Genomic DNA, 16,466 nt, shown 5'->3' on the forward strand with positions numbered 1-16,466 from the left:
CGCTCAGTCTGTGCCTCAGTAGAGCATCTAAAATATCTGTCAGGAAACAAAACATTTTTTTAATGTACAGCATTGTCTAAATGAATTATACCTGTCTTAGTATCCCTCCACCCTATCCCTAGTAACCACCCAACACACACACACACACACACACACACACACACACACACACACACCTCTTTTTTCAGCTAATCTCCTCTCAGATATTTCTCAAGCACTGTAGATTGCTTTTATAAGACTTAACTCAAGAGATCACATGTTCCCTTACCCCCTGCATTATTTGTGTCTCTTGGAGAACACAGTCAGGGTCCTTATCTCACTTCTTCAACCCTTATGATGCTAGGAGAATGCTTTGTAGATGACATGCTCTTAAGAAATAACCATTCAGTTACTTTTGTAGAAAGACTGTAAAGAGAAGGCAATGATAACTTCCCTTCCTGAGATGTGTGTGATAACAGATTCTTCTTTGAACCTTTGTTATCCCAATATCCTTTTCAATCAATTGACCATTTGTATGTTCTTGAGCTTTTAGTAGGAATGAACTGCTGTTCTTGGTATCTTAATAATCCTAGGAAGCTGAGTTACTCTCACAGAATAACTGTAGGATGGCAGCTATGGACTAGAATTTAGAGTATTCCTGTGGATAAATCCTCACTTGAGATAGTTGCTGAGTTCAAGTATGTGGCCCAGCCTGGCCTCATCCTTAAGTCTTCTAAACGACACTGTAGAATCTCCTGAAACCAACTGCCATTATACTTTGTTTATTACAGCATCCTCATCAGCCTTTGAAACCACTCTTTCTAAAGCTCTGCTTTCATAACTAAATTAGATGGTGATGGTTCAGAGATGACATATTGTCCTCTTGAAGAATCCTACCATTTTTCAATATTTAATATAGTTGTGTATATTGTATGGTGCTTGATAATCATTGGTTTGTTTGGCTTGATGTTCCAAGAACAAACATAAGCATTGAATATATTTTTGGTATCTCAACAGAAGGAAATCTATACACGTAATACTCATGTGAGTTTCATGATCTCTAGCACTGGTTTCAACTTTGACGCATAATTGCATCTCATAGTACTGCTGCCCTGAAAGCAGTTTCCACCATAATAGGCTTTCCAGATTTACCCTCTGATTAGAAGACTTGTGTAAAAACCAAACTCATGCAAAAAAAAAAAAAAAAAAAAAAAAAGCTGTAAATTATTCCACAGCCATGTTCTTTCCTATGGACCTAGCCCATCACTAAGTAATACAGTGAAATTTTTTAAGACACTGTTAAAAAAATGTTTTAAGGAACACAAGGCAAAGGTATTTAACAGGAGAAATGTGTTTAGAAAAGAAGCACATCCTTTGAAATTAGACATACTGGGGTTGATACCCCAGCTCTTCCTCTTACCAGCTAGTAATATTTGAGGAAATAATAGCTATACTGTGTTCAGTTCTCTCACCAGTAAAACAAGTGTTAAGAATGTCTGCCTTCCAGAGTCTCTATGAGGAAGAAAGATGTATATAAAAAGTTTAGTGACACATGTATTTAGTATTCTATTCAATTTCAATTTCATCTGCCTCCTGAAATGGGGAACTAAGGCAATTACAAAAACAATTAATAACTCATATCCTCTCTCTTCCTACCCCAATACAAATGTACTATTTAGGGAGAGGTTGAAACTTTATCCCTGAATGATCTACTTCACATTGATGGAAAAGCTTTTCTGATATTCACTCAGGCCTGTCCATTGTACATGGTTAGAGTGTCTCTTCCATATTTCCTTTCAGTTGGGCTGGTTTTATTTTTCCCCACATTATTCTAAAAGCTAGATTTCTAGACTCTCTTTACAGGGAAGGAGAAGGCTGTCCTCTACTCCATCATATAAATTAAGCAATCGTGTTACTGCTTGACCTCAGTAGGCCTATGCTGCTTTCCAGGTTCATTTTTACAATTTTTTTTTGTCTTTTGAAATTTCATTGTGGGTTTTTTCAGGGACATTTTCAATGTTTCTCAATAGGTTAAGTGCTAAATTTAATGACATCAAATAGTAACGTAGTTTATTTGAGAATGTTTTAACGAATGGCGATTATAGAATAGAAATGTAAGACTCTATTCAATATAGGTAACCAATTACACATTTGTAAAAGTAAGCTGACTTCTGATTTATATTGTCAGGTTTGTTTTGTTTTGTTGTTTGCTTTATAATCCATGTCAGTCAAGAAATTCACTTAAGGTCTGATGCACCACTTATTCCAAGTAAAGGTGAATAATGTATAGGCAAATAAATATTATACTTCACATCAAAAAAACAATTTATAGAAATAAATTTCCCCAAATAAACATTTTCCATGTTTAATATATTACTTTACTTTCTGAATTATAAATCTAGGTTCTATAGAATATCACGTAGTAGCTATATCAATATATGTAATCTCAGGCAATATATTCATGTCAGTACTACACCTAAAAACTAAATCATCATTGAAAATTCTGGCAAATTACAAAAAAATTTTCTGCAATAAACTAAACCATTCATTTACTTAACAAATAATCAAGCCATAGAGTTATTAAGTAGATAAGTATTGCCGAACTTTCAATTCCAAACAGTAGGCTGAATCTCAACTAGCATATTTCATTTTGCCTAAAGTCCTTCTCCTTATAATGGACAGTTAAAGTCCTACCTGAAAAACCCACTCAAGTGTGAATATAAGTCAGAGATGGGTGTCAGTAACTGGGCCAAGAAAAAAAAGGCAAAGAAATGAAAAATCTGAACATTTCAATGCCTTAAGAACAGGATTAGAAACTGATGGGTGCTCTCCATTTCTCACAGAACATCTTTATAACCTCTGTGAAATAAAATAAGGGCCATTTGCTTATTAAGATTGTTTTTAGGGGCGTCTGGGTAGCTCAGTCGGTTGAGCGTCCAGCTTCGGCTCAGGTCATAATCTCATGGTTTGTGAGTTGGAGCCCCGCATTGGGCTCTGTGCTGACAGCTCAGAGCCTGGAGCCTGTTTGGCATTCTGCGTCTCCCTCTCTCTCTGCTCCTCCCCCACTCGTGCTCTGCCTCTCTCTCTGTCTCTCTCTTTCAAAAATAAATAAACATTAAAAAAAAGATTGCTTTTAAAAATGATAAACTACTTGAAAGCTACTTAAAATTGTTGTTTTCCTCACGATTTCTCCTGCAGCAAATGACACACTAAAATGAATTTAATTTGCTTATTTTCAAGTTAAAACCTAATTTCTACTTGTTTTTCCTCTACTTGTTACAACACACACACACACACACACACACACACACACACACACACACATTTCTTTGTCTTCCAGTGTGAAATGATCATATTCTCTTACACAGAATAATTTTAAGAACACTGGTGTGTGTGCATACATGTGTGTGCACCTGTGAGCACATACATGTGTGTATGTATGTGTGGTAGGAGGCTCTGCATTACTAAACAGATTCCCCAAATTGAAAAGCATATAGTACCCCGATACAGAAATGTTTGGAAAAGCAAATGCATTTGCTGAAAACGTGCATCACCTGCTGTCTGATGATTAACATTCAGTGTGGTCCAGAGTGAGTTAGCTGTGAAATCCTCAGTCATATTATTCTCTCTGCCCCCCAGCCACAAACACCCTCACCTACCAAGCCCACCCCACAAGGATTTTCCTGGAAGAGATGACAGGAACACTGGTGACCTGTCACTCCTACAGATGCTATCCATTTTCCCGGAATCAATCAATCCATTTCCATTTGGGCAGTGGCTTGTCCCTTAACAGGGAACTAGTGTTCCTCACCCCAGGTGTGGCACTAATCCTTTCCTAGAGGGTCTGTAAGAATAGACTGATTCAGGCTGTTAAATCTATTTAATATAATCAAATCAGGGCTCAGGCGCCTCCCTTTGTCACATCTGATGCCCCGGTCCCATATTTAAAAAGGAATACACAAGCACAAGCCAGCCCTCTGGGTCCCTTGGTACATCATTAAGTTGTAAAAATGACTTCATCACTCATGACAGAGAAATGAGACAGCCCCAACAGTGGCATATGGCAGCGGGAGAATCATTCTACCAGCTGCCCACCTGACTCTCTCCTCCCTCAAAATCACGTCCCTCCCCTCTAGAGGCTGCCTCTGCACTGCAGTAGGTTGCATGTGGCAGCCGCAGGGGAAGCCAGAGCTAGAAAGGGTGAGAGGAGAGAATAGAAGGAAAGAGAAGCTCAAGCCAGCAAACCACGTGCAAGCCCTTAGGGACCCCTCCCCCTCTCAATCCATCTATTTGTCTTGTGCAAAGGGTATTTTCTTTTGTCAGAAAAAGGAAGGTCTCTTCCGTGTTGTCCCAGACACATAACCTAGAGAACCCACAATAAGAAGGTGGTGAGATGCTTGATAGGCTGCTAAATGAGTGAAATAGAGTCACCTCTGGCCCTAAAGGACTGGATGATGATAAACCATTTCCACCGCAGTAGGATGGTGGTTTCTTGCAGCAGCTTTATGTTCACAGTCTGAATTATTTTCTTACACAAAAGGAATTTGCAAATGTTTCTCACTGGAAGGGTTCATGAACCCCTGCTTGCAATAGAGGTAGCAATGGACAGGTAAGTAGAGAAGAAAAAATGGTGATGGATGATAGGTAGACAGAGAACGTTTGTATATGTGCTTGGTAATGATGCTTAAGAATTCATTTCCAATGCTTATTCCAGTAAATAAAGTACATGTTCAGTGTTTTATTTCTGTGAAAGAAAAAGAATAACACCTGTAAATTGTTCCTTTCTGGGCTTAAAACATGAAGATGTTGAGTTTAAAATATCTTCACTCCTCTTTTTCTGAAAATCCCTCACACATGAGAATTTTTCAGAATCAGGCCAGTCAGAATATTTACCTAAAGTATACCAGATTTCATTTTTATAATTGCAAATTCAACATTAGGTAACAGTTTTAAAATCCATGCATTTGAATTTGTAGATTTTTTCAGTATAAACCAGTCTCTCTTTTGGTATGAATTAAGTTGTATCAGTCAAAATCCCAAGGAAAAATCCCTTCTTTTTTGCAGACAAAAGGTCTAAAGTACCCCACCTCTCCCCCCACCCCCAGTCATGCTCAAACCTCTATAATCTTGCAGGAGCCCACACTGCCAAAGGGCTAGGTAGGGAGAAAAAGTTCTAAATACTGCTTTTTCCTATAGACAATCACAAGTCGTTTGTTTAAGTTGTTACCAAGTTTGGGTTTTGTCTTTGGCAAAGAAAAGAACAGAATCATTCATATGGATTCGGGAGTCTGTACACACACACACACACACACACACACACACACACACACACAGTATGTTTTTCCTACCACCAAAATCTAAGGATCCCTTGGGCTTGCTAAAGACTTCTCCTTCTAATTCTTGGATTTCTGTCCTGGATTTGGGGCATGATAGATTGTAGGCACTCACTGAGAGAGCAGATGGCTCAGCTTGCTGCTGAAAGTGAACTTTGTGGTGAAGCACAAGGTATCAGGCAGAGATGTTAAATTTCAGTGTAAAGATAGACTGAGGTCATGCATTCCTGGACACCTGAGTTTTAGTCCCAAACTCTTGGTGATCTTGTGATCCCTGATTCTCTGTTTCCTTTCCTGGTCTCTAAATGAGAAGATTGGATTAGATGACCCTTATTCTGCTTTACTATGGGCTCTTTCTGTTAGCCAAAGTCCACTGTTCAATCTCTTAATTCAAATAAAGAGCTTTTTTTTTTTTCCTTAGCAAAAGTCAGGCTAGAAACCCAGGAAATACCTGAAAAGACAGTGTTGCACCAGAATCAGACACTATTTAAATAAAGGATAGGCGTAGGGGGAAATAAATTGTAACTATCAACAGAGAAGTCTACCCTCAAACTTAAATGGATTTCTCTAAGTGTATTTATAATGCCTGACTAGAATTCAAAGACTGAATGCGCTGAATTACTAGCACTGTCTATACCATTGGCCGAAAAGCTCTTTTAAGAGAGTCCTTCAAATGAGATGTAAGGCATTTTCAGTGAACAATAACTTTAGCTGTAAATAATGTGTATGGAAAAATAATTTTAAAGGTGCTTAAGACAGATTTAAACACGAATAATACTGAATGGCCATAAGACATTATTTATTCTTTCATTTTCTTCTGAAGTCAGGACGTTATTAATAATAAATGGTAACAGCCAACAATTACCGCGGGCCAGGCACTTCTAAGAACATTACACGGATTCTCTTACTTAGCGGTCATGATACTCATATCAGGTAAGTAGTTTGATTAATCCCCTTTTACAGAAATATAAGCTGAAGCTCAGAGTTGTTGAATAATGTTTTATGTCATTCAGTTATTAAATAGTACATTCAGGAGTCTAAACCCACATGGTTTGTGCTTAGAACCTGTATCTTAACCACTATACCATACTGCCTTTAAAAAATTTTTTAACCCCAAACACTTTTATTCGACAAGTGTCTGTCATGGGCCAGGCACTCTTGAAATGCTAGGGATATAGCAGGAAGAACTACATGGACACAACAGCCTGCTGTCATGGAGCTTACATTTTAATGGAGAAAACAGATAAGTAAAATACCTGTATGACCGCTGGCAATAAGTGCTCTGTAAAGAACCAAATCAGCATTGGAAGATCAAGAGGACAGGAGCAGGAGAGGGAAAATTTTTAAATAGGTTTAAATAATATTGCCCCTAGACAGAAAGGATAGCCTTTGTGAAGACAATATCGGCCATGAAAAACATAACGTTGACCAAATATTCTTTGGTAAATCTGGCCATCTTTGGTTATGTCTTTGGTCAAAATTCTGTTGTTTCTCCTGTTAAGTACTTGACTAGGTTCCTCACCAGTCCATATATGCAAGACAAAAAATAACCCTTAGCAATTCCACATTTGTAATTATCCGGATTACTGCAAGACCATGTCTTGGACTGTTTAAAGGTAAAATGAATTTGTCCCCGATGCATTTTTATCCGTGTAGTAAGTATGTTCTCATCTAAAAACACCACAGATTTTGTAAGGATTCCTCCTTGGCTTCCTCACCCCAAAGCCCTCCATGGAGGTGACCAAATTTTCCTGCCCACAATGTGCAATAGCCCTTTAAGACAAAGACAAAGGAAAAAATGATGCAAGAGTCCTTTCTCTCCCCTTGACTCCCCTGGCTTTGTCTCTCAATGAGGAGGAAAACAGGAATACTTGAAATTTGACCAGAAAGGGACCAAGTATCTGTATTCTGACCAAGGGTGTTGCTGCTTTTGTTTAAAGCACAAAATGGAGAGGCAAAATCACTGCTGTGGGTTTTTCATTGAGAAATTTGCCAGGGGGCGTAGCCAGGAGCTCTTCTCTCTAGAGGAGCAGTCTCCACATACCTCAGTTCCTCTACTCTAGTCCTGCCCGACTGTGATGACAAACAGACAGACAGGACTCTATCCCCGTACCCACCCCCCCAAGGGAATCTTGTTCTACTATTAGATGATCTATAGGGAGAGGCTTATTTGAATGGGCACATGATATCTGTAGGTGGAAAACTGGTCTCGCTGGGTTGTTTTTACTGTTTTTGAAAAGGTAACATCATAGGAAATGTACATCTTTCAAAACAATTATAAAAGTCTTTCAGATTTTATGTTTAAAAAAAATTTTTCCAAAATAAAATTCCATGTAGCATATATAGGACTACGTGGACATTTACCACCATATTAACAATAGGGTCTCGGTGTGATTAAATTATTTATGATTTTTATTACATTTTATTTTTTATATATTTTCATTACCTATTATACAGTAGTTTTCTCATCAGAAAAGAAAATGTTATATATCTTTTAGACCTGTTTTCACAGAAAATTTCCACTGTATTTGTAATGTTTTGTTATATTTTTTAAATGAAGCAAATATGTCAAAATCCTAAGATCTGATAAGGAAGTTACTCTATATTTTCCATATGTTTGTAGTATTTTACAATAAATTTTAACTTCATTTTCTCAGTCTTGGAGGACATAAGACATTGAAAATATTAAGTTTCTCTTCCTTGAATATCCATTTCAGATCCAAATAGGACTTCTAAAGTTCACTATTGTTTCCTTTAAGGAAAATCTACCAAGTCAATTAGAACCTGCGTTAGCATTAGTCTTTAATAAACATAACACAAATGATAGCAATGAGCTTGTTTTTTTGTTTTTTTTTGTTTTTTGTTTTGTTTTGTTTTTTTTTTTGTTAACCAGAAAAACCTGTTTACTGACCTCCCAGTGTTACAAAGAGGGAAAGCTGGGGCATCCCTGGTGTTTTTTCCTGGCAGGAAAATGTTAGCATTTTAACAATTGGCAAGCTGAAGGTTTTGACTCTAAAAAAAACTTAAAGGCACAGTCATAATATAGTTTCACTTCACATTACATTGAGTTTGCTGTATCATTTGTGTGTGTGTGTGTGTGTGTGTGTGTGTGTGAATTTTCGGTTGTTTTTCCCCTCAAGTGAAAATACTTATATATGTATGTTTGGATTATCTTTCTGGGAAGTTTATATTGTTTTAAAAAAAATTTTAGGGGAAAAAAGATTCAAGACATTATACATTAGGGATACGAAAGCCAAAAATGTAACATGCTCATTACTACATTACCAGTACTATTTAATGACATATTTTCTTCAATTCGATTTATCTCATCTATAGAATTGGGTTTTGTAAATAGTTAATGATTTTAATTTTACACTGATCCCTTTTTTAAAAGACTGGTTTGTCTCCTGTTGGGTCTGAGTACTAACCATCGTGGTGTCAAGGTAAAGATGATATTCAAAAGGTACTATTCCTAATCTTTTGCCCTCTTCTTTTGACAGTTTGAAAAAATGTTCAAAAATTCTGGTCCAAGGATTGTTAAACCTAAAATAAATTTCCAAGAATTCTTCCCTAGGCTCTGGAGCAGACTGAAAAGTCTTGGGCAGGAAGTCACAGCTGGTGAATGGAATTGGAGGTGACAAAAGCCACTAGAAGAGGCGTGGGAGGTTTTACTGAGAAATGAGGAGGGACCAGTTTACAAAAGCAAAGAAGAGATCAAGACTGGAGAGCTGCCCCGTTCAAGATTTCTTCCTCAGAAAATCTGAGTTTGGAGGGGAGGGAGAAAGGTGAAGTCATAGATACAAGGTCTGAAGAAAGACCGGAAGTCTTTACTTGGAGTCTCGACGAAGCAATACCTGAAAACGTGAGTGCTTGCGTTGTCAGTTTTCCAATTCAGACTTAGGGAGCACTTGGTTTTATTCATCTTAATATACACAAGGAAACAAATAAACCTGCCTTTCACCCTCCAGTGGCCAGGCTGTGCTCCTTGGTATCCCAAACCTTATCAGTCCTTATGCCCCATATTTTGGGGTGTCTCTGCAGCTGACCCCGACGGCATTCCCAGAGCTGGTGCTAGGAGCTCGACTGCAGCCACCGCTGCATTGCTGGAGGCCGCGGGACTCAGCTGAGCGCCCTCCCCACCCCCGCCCCTGTTCGCTGGAGCTCATTAACAGGTGGAATCGCACCCCCGGCGCCTGAAATCCCGCCTGCCTCCATAGAAACAAATCCTTCAGACCCAGAGCACCATCTGGGCGGGCTCGGTGGCCCGGCGTTCGATTCGCCCTGCCGGGAGGTCAGCACCACAGGGAGCCGGGGCACCCGAGGGACGCCCTGACGAGAGCGCAGCACGTGACGCCCCCCAACACACTCGCCTTTGTGCACCCAGCCGCTCAGTCCCGGCCCGGCCACACCCCGCCTGGCCTCAGCTCTTACAGGCCTTAAGGCACGTAGACCATTTGGCGAAAAGCTGGCTCAGCCAAGGCAGAGAGAAAGCGGCAACTAGGGCCCTGCCTGGCGATCCCAAATCCTCTTGGGTGCCTAATTCTGGAACGAGGCACGAACAGTTCCAGCCCGGAGAGATGGGGTGCCGGCGGACCAGAAGACCTCGCCCAAGAGTTCCAGTCCCCGCGGGGCTGTGGTCCCTGCCCCCAGCCTCTGATGCCCCTTGTGAGGGTACAAGCCCCATTACCCCCCGCCCTGGGGACGCGTTACCTGTTGGCTGCCAGCCGAGACGCGATGTAGCCGCCCGGAATCTGGGTGATGATGTAGCCCCAAAAGAAGGAACCGTGGATCATCCCCACGGTTTCTGGGTCCCAGTTGAATTTGGCCTTCTATGGGGGGTACAGGGGAAACGGGGTGGAGGGAAAGAGGAGAGTCAGTGTTTGGGCTGCAGACTCACGCTCAGGAGCCCTCAATCCCCCGGGTGCTCCCTGCATTCTGGGGTTGGAGATGGCTGAATTTTCGTTTTCTAACAAAATTGAATCTATACCTTCTTATGGAGAAGAAATGCTTCTTTTAACTGAAAAACTGTTCGTTTGAAATGTATTGCAGTTAATGGCGAAGCTGGACGCCCTGGCTTTGCTCCCCAACTACTGTCAGCCAGATCTGATCACCTCGATGAATGAGGAGTCCTCCGGGCTCCAGTTTTGAAAATTAGAACTCCTCAGGAAGAGATTCCATTTGCTGGCTGGGGACAGAGACCCCTGACCGGGGTCCGTTTAACCGATGCCAGCCAGTACTAAAGCAGTAGTGGGGTCTCTTCCAGAATGAAATCCAACCAGGGAAATTCTGAGGAAAGAAGGTGGGGAATTTGGGATGGAAGGTGAGGAGGTCGGAGGAGCTAGAGGAAAGGATCCTCCAGGCAAAATGGGGATGGGCGTAAGCGGGCAAGATTTGGAGTAGCCTGGGGAATGGGTGGGGGCGGTCAGTGGAGAGGAGGATTTCCTCAGGGGTGGTCAGAAAAGCTGGAGAGGGGTGTGTGTGAAGGTCAAGGCCTAACTCCGCCCTCGCCAGCCTGGGTGAACCTTTAAGTATCTGCATCGGAAAGGCGGAGGAGGGCTTATACCTCCTGAGGAATAGAGGCTCCTTTTCGTCTCTTTGAGTAGTATTTTGAAACTAAATCTGCTTTGCGGGGTCTCTGGGAATACCCGGGGACCAGCGGCACTCACAGCTTCGCATCCACAGTGAGTTCCCGAATTTCTCTCCCCACTACCCCGGCTCTGCCTTGTTAATTGTCGCTCAGATCCCTGAACTGGACGTCTAGACCCACAGGTTTCAGTGACTTTGACATTGACCTTCCTCTCCCTACCCATCACCCCAACACACCCTTCAGGAGATTACCGGACTGGATGACCGGTGACTTCAAGGCACTGCTGAGCTTGGCTTTTCTCTCCACCAGTTAAGTGGACAACTCCTAAAGGCCCTTGGGTGGAAACTGCCCATATGCTCACAGTTGATCTGATTTCGGTTTTGTTTCATTTTTATTATTAAGACTGTTTGGCAGGAATTGGAGGAAATCAGGGAGACATTATCACTGATATGCTGCCTTACTCCTTCCTCCGAGTGAAAGAAAAATATTTCGATTTAAATTTAGCGTACATTAGTAAGCACCAACTTCTGGTATGGAGTCACTCTTGACAAGAAGCTAGTGCAGGTGAGAAAAGGAAGGCCCAGAGAGCGGAAGCGAAAAGGGAGGCCTTAAGGGCTATCGCGGTCTATTCCTATTCTAGAAGCGCACCGCTAGCAGGGGGCTGGCGAGCATTCAGGCCTTCCTCTTTCATGGGGGGGAATGGAGCTCAAATAGGTGAGGCGGCTTTGCGAACCCACACGGCCAGCGGCTGCCCACCTCCTTGATGACCTTGCCCCCTCGGTGGATGGTGCTGTTGTTGACCATGTCCACGATGGCCACGCCCAGGTTGCAGCGGATGCCGAAGGAGATGCAGAAGCCCAGGCCGCTCATGATGGCGATGATGTAGCGGCGCGGCAGGCCGAAGCAGGTGCAATCGCACAGTGGAGCCTTTTTCTCGGGCACCTCCAGGGGCTTCCCATCCTCCGTCAGCTCGATGGTCTCCCCAGTGTCTTGCTTCTTCTCCAGCACCCTGCGTGGCAGAGCGGGGGAAAGGCAAGGACGCGGCGGGTTAGGCACCCCCGACGCCGACCCATCCCAGTTCCCAGTACCCGTCAGGGCTGGGGGCGGGGAGGGGCGCTGCCTCGCTCGACTCCTTCAGGAGTTAGGGTGCTAGGGCGCCACCAGGCTTCGGGACCTCCCCGGCTCTCCAGCCTCCTGCTAGCCCCCCTCCCTGCCGCAGCATCTCTTCAACTTTAATGCCGTCTGGCCCGTGGCACCCAGCCCGCATTCCCTCGGGATCCACCCCGCAGCGGGTTGGATTAACAGACACAGGCAATTGGGGCCTAACTTTCTCCGAGGGTCTGTGGTTTGGGAGGGAGTGGGTTACTGGAGCGGCGCCTCGTCAGCAACCGTGTAGACTTCTCCCACCTGCAGTGCTACCCCCGGCGATGGTCGGTTTTATCCAGCCACTAGCTTCTTGAGGGCCGGTGCTCTGCAGGCCAGCCCAGCTCAGACCTGCACCCGCGCTACCCCTTCCTTCACAGCTAAGTTGAACCTTCTGGGTTAAAGACACGCGATCCTGCCTCCTAGCTGAGCGCGGGGACCCCCAGGGACTAAGGCCGCTCCTGACCGGCGCCCACGCCGAGAAGGTCTTGTGAGCGCTCTCTGAGAGTGTCACGCACGCATTCTATTGCCCATTCCTCCAGTCCCAGGGTGCCTGTTCACCGTTTACTCTCCCGTTACACATCTTACTTTCTTCTCCTTGTTACTCGAGTTTGAAACAAAGGCCTCCGCAGCATATGGCCGACACCTAAGCTTCCTACTGCCAGAACATGAATAATTAATTATTCACAATCTTGCGTCATTACTATCTCGGTTACAAACACCGAAAAATGGCTTGGGCACATTTCCAAAGACGTAAAATGCGACTTCCAGATACACGGACGTGCCCCAAATCAACTCTGGTAAGATGTCCCACACCACAGTAGATCTCAAATTTTTGCTTTGTTTTGTGTTTTTTAATCTGCACAGTATTTCACAAGATTTCACCCTTAAAATTCAGTTCCTTTAAGGTTTTCGTCCTTGAGGGGAGGAGGAAGGGAGAAGGGAAATGGGGAGTGATGGAATGGTTTTGCTAAAAGCTGAGGCTGTTATGCTAGTCCACGATATATCTGTGAAATGTCTATTAAAAAGAGAGAGAGAGAATGAATGTGAACAGTACAATTACTGTGGACTCTTGGGATGGATACTTCGATATTTAAACAAAGAACCTCTCCGTTTACAGTTTGCAGATGTTTTTCAATCCACTGTATAGTTCATTTTTCTGTGTGCCCTTTTAAGTGATATATTCACGCACAATTATTTTCATACATGGGAGTAAAGCAAATGAAATTTTAAGATCAATTCCAAGAATGCACAGGTTAGGAGCTGACTGCCAAACAATTTGAGGCTACCAGAAAAAAAAAAAATGTCAGACTTCCAAATTTTACAAAATACCACCTGGGGAATAAGTCATAAAGGTTTTTGCAGCTATGTTAATTCGTATTTTTAAAGTTCAATCCCAAAGTCAGAACACATGGCAATTTATTCTGGGAGAAAAAATTCAACTAATGTGATTTCTTTCTTTCTTTCTTTCTTTTCTTTTCAATTTTTTTTTTTTTTTACATTGGCTTCCTAGGCTGTTATATGCAAAGTTGGACTATGCACCTGAACTCCCCACCTGATGGCAATTGAGCTGGGAAAGAAGAGCTTTTTTCCAGGGCAGCTGCAGGACTGCAGGGCCCTTGCGGTATCTATTGCCGCATAGGTGCATGATGGGGTGCCTACATGAAGCCCACCAGATCCAAAGAGATTTCGAAAATCAGGAAGTGCATTGGTCATTTTGTGTACATTTTCTCTACACTTCTAAGGGCTTCATTTTCCCAAATGTGAAAATTAGCGCTCTCTTGGAATCGTTTATCCTGCTGTTTCTGCCCTCTCTTATTGATTTTGCTCATATTATTAAGGAAAGTGTACTCATATAATATTCTTAAAATAATTTAAAGTTGTAAAATTTTCAGCATAATTAGTACATTGACTACAGGGACGATAAAAAATTAAATTATTGCCAGTACTTTCAAAGTCATTATGCTTTTTCTTATAAACACTGACATTTGCCATGCAAGACATAGACTTCTCAGAAAAGTCAAATAATTAAAGCACATATATATTGTTTTGGATTTGGATAGAGGAAATGCTTCAGCTATTAATTATTGATATATTTTGATTCTTCCTCCTTCAGCACAGAAGGAAGATTCCACTGGGAGATTATCTACTTGAGTTGTTTTAAAGCTGAGGTCTAAATTTCTTTCTGCCATTACTCTTTGGAATTTCTTGGTTGATTTCTTTGAGGGTTGTATTTTCTAAATTCATGTGTCTGCATTAAAGGAATTTGTTGTCACTATGAGCACCGAAAGAAAGATTCTTTGAACAGGTGCTGGTCATTTCTCAATTGTAAAGAGGGTAAATCCCGGGTAGGAAAGGATGAGAATCTGCAGGTACCAAAACAAAAACCACACACACACACACACACACACACACACAGCACACAGGTTCATTTAGTGCAACATTCCTGAATTAATAAGCAGGTTTCCAGAGCAGCCCTGCTTGAGCAATAGCAGCAACCAACAAAAAAAAGACTTTCCGATCATATTACAACCTCTCAAAGCAAGCAGGGTTTACGGAAATAGCCCTGCAGATTTTTTCATGCTGAGCCCCAGGCAAATATGGGTTTGCCCAGGCAAATATGGGTTTCTCTTACCTGTAGATCTGGCCAAGGGATTTTCCAGCAAAATTCTTTAGCCCCTCTTTTCCTGGGGTCAAAATCCTTTGTTTTACCGACTCCATTCTTGCAAAGACTGGTGTTGGCTCTTGCCAGATTTGTATAGTGATCGCTATGAAAGGCGAGAGTTGCGCATATTGTCTTAATCGCTTAAGGTAGTTGTGGGCTTTTTCTTCTCAGCAGAACGGTATTGGTGTGCCTCCAGCAAGAGTGTGAGTGAGAGAGGGGAGGGAGTGAGAAAGAGAATACAACAGAATAGCTGCATGCAACCCACGGGTTTCCTAATAGGAGAGTTGGTAGACACAATCAGAAAGTCTCATTGGAAGGGGAGGATCCGGTGGCAAAGGGCGCACGCAGTGCCATGGTATTTGGGCGGGTGCAGATGAGTCCTTGTCCTGGAAGTCAGTCCACTGAAAAACAATGCAAATTCCCGATTTTGAAAACCTTATTGCTGCCAAATCTTCTGGCTTTTAAACGAAAGGCGGAAATACCACAGAACCTTTGTGTAAAAGCAAAGTCAGAAGAATAGTATTTTTTTTAATGGTGTCTTTGCTGTAAGGAGCAGAGCACTTCCAAACTCATGGGAGCATCTGAGGTCTCAGGTGAGCAATGCTGATGTTAGTTTTTCCTCCTTGCCTATGATCTCCTCCTATCACGCCGGCGCAACTCTGCTCTGCGGTAGTGTCGAATTAAGATGGAGAAAGCTTGCTGCTCTTTGAGGACGTGAGTAAATAACAGATACACAGTTCTGATTTGGGCAGCGTCAGGGAAGATTTTTTCAGCGCGGCTGACAGCGCTCCTCAGGGCGCGTCTCGGCAGAATTGTTCAGCACCACGGACAGAGTAAGTTTCCGGAAAAGGGAAAGCTGCTTTTGGCTGGCCAGGTTGCCAACTTTTTGGGAAGCTGGGTGGTCGCCCTGACCAAAGACCATTCTGGGGATCTTCAGGAATGGATGCTATGGGAACCAAGTGGAAATATGTCATCATCTCCAGAGTTTGCAGGGAGAATGGTGCATTTGACTCTTCAAGGGAGGAAGACTTAATTAAAAATTGATAAGTTACTTCTAGTTTCCTACGTTTTGCCCAGCACACTACCGCCAGCTCTGACAATGTTGCAGGGAAGGAAGAGTACATGTTTCATTTATGTTTGTGGAATTCTGGGGCATTTGGGCTCTCTTGGATATAAAACATATGCACACAGAATGCATAATTACATTGTTCATGTGTTGTGTTTTGTTTTAATTCCTGATAAGAAGGGAAGAAGGAAGGAAAGAAGGAAGGAAGGAAGGAAGGAAGGAAGGAAGGAAGGAAAAGAGAAAGAAAAACAGAAAGAAAAGAAAGGAAAGAAAAAGAGAGGAGGAAAGCAGAAAGGGAAGGAGGAGGGGAGAGAAAGAAAGAAAAGACAAGCTGCAACCTCATTGCCCTTGGTTAAATAAAATATAGGCAGTTTAATATAAATTCCTTGGAATTTTTTTGATTCTTTGCTTAACTAATTTGCAGCACACGATGGAAATATCAATATACTGACAAAATTTGTGGCTGTATCTTGTGCTTGTCAACAAATTATCATTAATATTTTCATGATTTATTTGAAATTGCTTACATTTCTTTAAAATGTGATTTTTTTCCTTGTACCATCTTCCCCTAAAACAGAATTATAGAGAGACATTCATGTAAGACATTTGTTTTCACATACATAGGTACAGCATCAATGAATCTATTTCATTAAGCAAAGCCAAAAAGCTATGCTAGCTTAATGTTAATTATTA

At 42.2% G+C, this 16,466-nt stretch overlaps 1 protein-coding gene across 1 annotated transcript in view; it reads right to left on the reverse strand.

Moving 5' to 3' along the window:
• Positions 1–15,659, reverse strand: part of SLC17A6 (solute carrier family 17 member 6) — a 41,069-nt gene extending 25,410 nt beyond the window's left edge. Inside the window, exons 1-3 of the mRNA XM_019456545.2 lie at positions 14,678–15,659; positions 11,656–11,908; positions 10,023–10,141 (exon numbers count right to left, since the gene is read on the reverse strand). Coding sequence (XP_019312090.1) covers positions 10,023–10,141; positions 11,656–11,908; positions 14,678–14,763 — 458 coding nt within the window. The 5' untranslated portion in view covers positions 14,764–15,659. The remainder of the gene's footprint in view (positions 1–10,022; positions 10,142–11,655; positions 11,909–14,677) is intronic.
• Between the last annotated feature and the right edge of the window lie 807 nt (positions 15,660–16,466).

This window comes from Panthera pardus, unplaced genomic scaffold, assembly GCF_024362965.1.
Source record: "Panthera pardus isolate Hobbes unplaced genomic scaffold, ASM2436296v1 HiC_scaffold_12, whole genome shotgun sequence".
NCBI lineage: Eukaryota > Metazoa > Chordata > Mammalia > Carnivora > Felidae > Panthera > Panthera pardus.